This window comes from Lycium ferocissimum, chromosome 4 (assembly GCF_029784015.1).
Source record: "Lycium ferocissimum isolate CSIRO_LF1 chromosome 4, AGI_CSIRO_Lferr_CH_V1, whole genome shotgun sequence".
Lineage (NCBI taxonomy): Eukaryota > Viridiplantae > Streptophyta > Magnoliopsida > Solanales > Solanaceae > Lycium > Lycium ferocissimum.
The window spans coordinates 34,475,837-34,478,367 of record NC_081345.1 but is presented as its reverse complement, the minus strand read 5'-3'; the positions used below and the strand labels follow the sequence as shown (position 1 = coordinate 34,478,367).

The following is a 2,531-nucleotide window of genomic DNA, read 5'->3' as shown; positions in this document are numbered from 1 at the left end:
ATGCCCATGGGGATGTGGGCAAGTTAGTGTGGGTGATACATTCGTGTGTGGCAAGGTTCACTAGTGTGATGATTGGACCCTTCTTTAGAACCAAATCGAGATGTGTGCGAGGTCAAACCACCAATTTGGCACACTGACTACATAGTCCAAAAAGGTGGAGCACCTAGCAAATGCCTATACTCCATTAGTGAGGTGTTAGACTATGACAGCATCTCAACATCCTACAAAAGTTTTGTCACAAAGTTGTCAGTTGAACAAGAACCAGCCACTTACCAGGAAGCTATCAAGGATAAAAGATGGATTGAGGCTATGCAGAAAGAGATCAAAGCCTTGGAAGACAATCACACTTGGACAATCACAATTTTGCCTGTGGGAAATAAAGCCATGGGGTGAAAATGGGTTTACAAGATCAAGTATACTGCCACTGGTGAGGTTGAGAGGTTCAAGGCCAGATTGGTGGCCAAAGGATACAACTAAAAGGAGGGATTGGATTACCAAGAAACTTTCTCACCTGTTGTGAAGATGGTGACTGTTAGGGTGGTGATCTCTTTGGCAGCTGCTCGAGGGTGGATTATCCACCAAAGGGATGTGTTCAATGCTTTCTTGTAAGGTGACCTCAATGAAGAGATTTATATGACCATTTCTCAGGGTTTCGCTCGTCACATTTGGGGAAATTTCTTGGACAAGTTTGTAGTTACGCTTAAGTGGGGCACTATATGGACTTAAGGGGCCGTAATAGTTTTCAATGGAACATCAAACTTTCACGCATTAGTTGATTCTTTGTTTAGACATGGAGTCACTCAGACTATTCACTATTTACTAAGTCTCGATTGGTCCTAGTGGACATTGTTGTCCTTGTATATGTTGATGATCCTAACAAAAATGTTTGGATAATGATCCTCAACTTATCTTGCATACTAAGCAAATTCTGCAGGATAACTTTAAGATCAAAGACCTGGGGGAACTTAGATATTTTTTGGGCATTGAGTTTGCCAGAAATAATGCAGGAATACTCATGCACATGGGGTCCTTTTGAGATTAAAGTACTCTTTGGAATTGATAGGTCCTGTGTTTGACATGGGGCTTTCTTGCACCAAAACGGTGTTGCTTGGTGCTCTATTGAGTTGAATCAAGTCCATATTTGTTTACAGTCGATTGCCCCTGCGATGATTTTGATCTACATTTTCCGATATGTGTGACCCTGTTGTTGCTCGTGCGGCATACTATAATCCATCGCTGCAAGAGCCGATCACGCTTATCTATCAGCAATTAGTTGGAAGACTTCTCTACTTGACAATCGCCAGACCTGATATTGCTTTTGCTGTGCAGACACTGAGTCAGTTCATGCATGCTCCTAAAAGATCTCATATGGAGGCTGCTATTAGAGTGGTTAAGTATATCAAACACTCACCTGGTCTAGGAATTCTTATGTCTTCGGTTCACATTTGGTGAGCTCGAGATCTTGACAGGATATTGTGATGCTGATTTGGGTACTTGTGCCAATACTAGAAAGTCCATCACTGGCTATCTTGTGACTTATGGAAATTCATTGATCTCTTGGAAATCCAAGAAGCAAAATCAGTATCTCGTAGCCATCAAACTTTCTCGCCGTAGTGATATCGTCAGCTCGGCTTCTTTACTAATAGGTCCGGTTGAAATGGTGTGGCTAGTTGGGTTGTTCAAGGAGTTAGAAGTGTCATTGCAGTTGCCTATTCTCATATTTTTGTGACCGAAAAATGCATACTCGTACACGAGAGAAAGTACTCTTTGGAATTGATGCAAAATCCGATGTTCCTACGAACGCACCAAACATATTGACATTGATTGTCATTTTATTCGTGAAAAAATCTAACTTGGCCTCATTAAGCTACTGTACTTACCTACTAAAGAGCAACCAGCAGACTTACTCACCAAAGGTCTCACTCACATTCAGCACTCTTACCTTGTTTCCAAGCTAGGAATGAAGAACATCTTCATTACTCCTAGCTTGAGGGGGGATGTTAAGCAGATTGAGAAGTGTGTAGGAGTTCCATGATGATCAACTCATGATGATAATGATCAAGTCCATATTGCGGCCCGATCAAGTCCATGCCAGTGATCCATCCATGATCAACACATGCATACGTATACCTAGCTAGTTAGTTGCCTACGTGTATAGAGTTAGTTACAACAAGTTAGTGGCTGTTGCATGCATGTGAGCTATAAACAACTGTCATTGAGTCGGTTAGATAGATTAGAAGATAAGTTAAAATCACATTGTAGTTGTGTAGTAGCTAGTATATAAATAGGAGTAGTTAACATTGCATAATTCATTCTGTAAATCTATTGATCATGGAATAAGAATCCTTCTTTTCTTCTCTCTCACGAGTTGAACCTTCCACATGAAATTTATCTCCAAATCCATCAAAGTTTACACATTCAAGTAACAACATTATAAGCCAAACAAACTTACAAAAGATAAAGAACAAATGAGGGGGGAAAAAGGCAGCCAAAGGATCTGTCGAAGAGAAAGAATTGCTTGATGATCAGAA

At 40.7% G+C, this 2,531-nt stretch overlaps 1 protein-coding gene across 1 annotated transcript; it reads left to right on the top strand.

Annotated features, from left to right (window-relative positions):
* Window positions 1-1,191: 1,191 nt before the first annotated feature.
* On the top strand, window positions 1,192-1,729 carry LOC132053973 (uncharacterized mitochondrial protein AtMg00810-like). Its single transcript, XM_059446060.1, has 2 exons — window positions 1,192-1,414; window positions 1,470-1,729. Exons 1-2 carry the CDS (start codon window positions 1,192-1,194, stop codon window positions 1,727-1,729), a joined length of 483 nt encoding a protein of 160 aa, XP_059302043.1.
* The last annotated feature ends 802 nt before the right edge of the window (window positions 1,730-2,531 follow it).

Excerpts from the sequence above, each read along its gene's own strand:
- LOC132053973 (XM_059446060.1), top strand. The coding sequence starts at position 1,192 with ATGTGTGACCCTGTTGTTGCTCGTGCGGCATACTATAATCCATCGCTG. Across the intron at positions 1,415-1,469 it reads GTATATCAAACACTCACCTG|GATATTGTGATGCTGATTTG; the intron begins GTCTAGGAATTC and ends AGATCTTGACAG.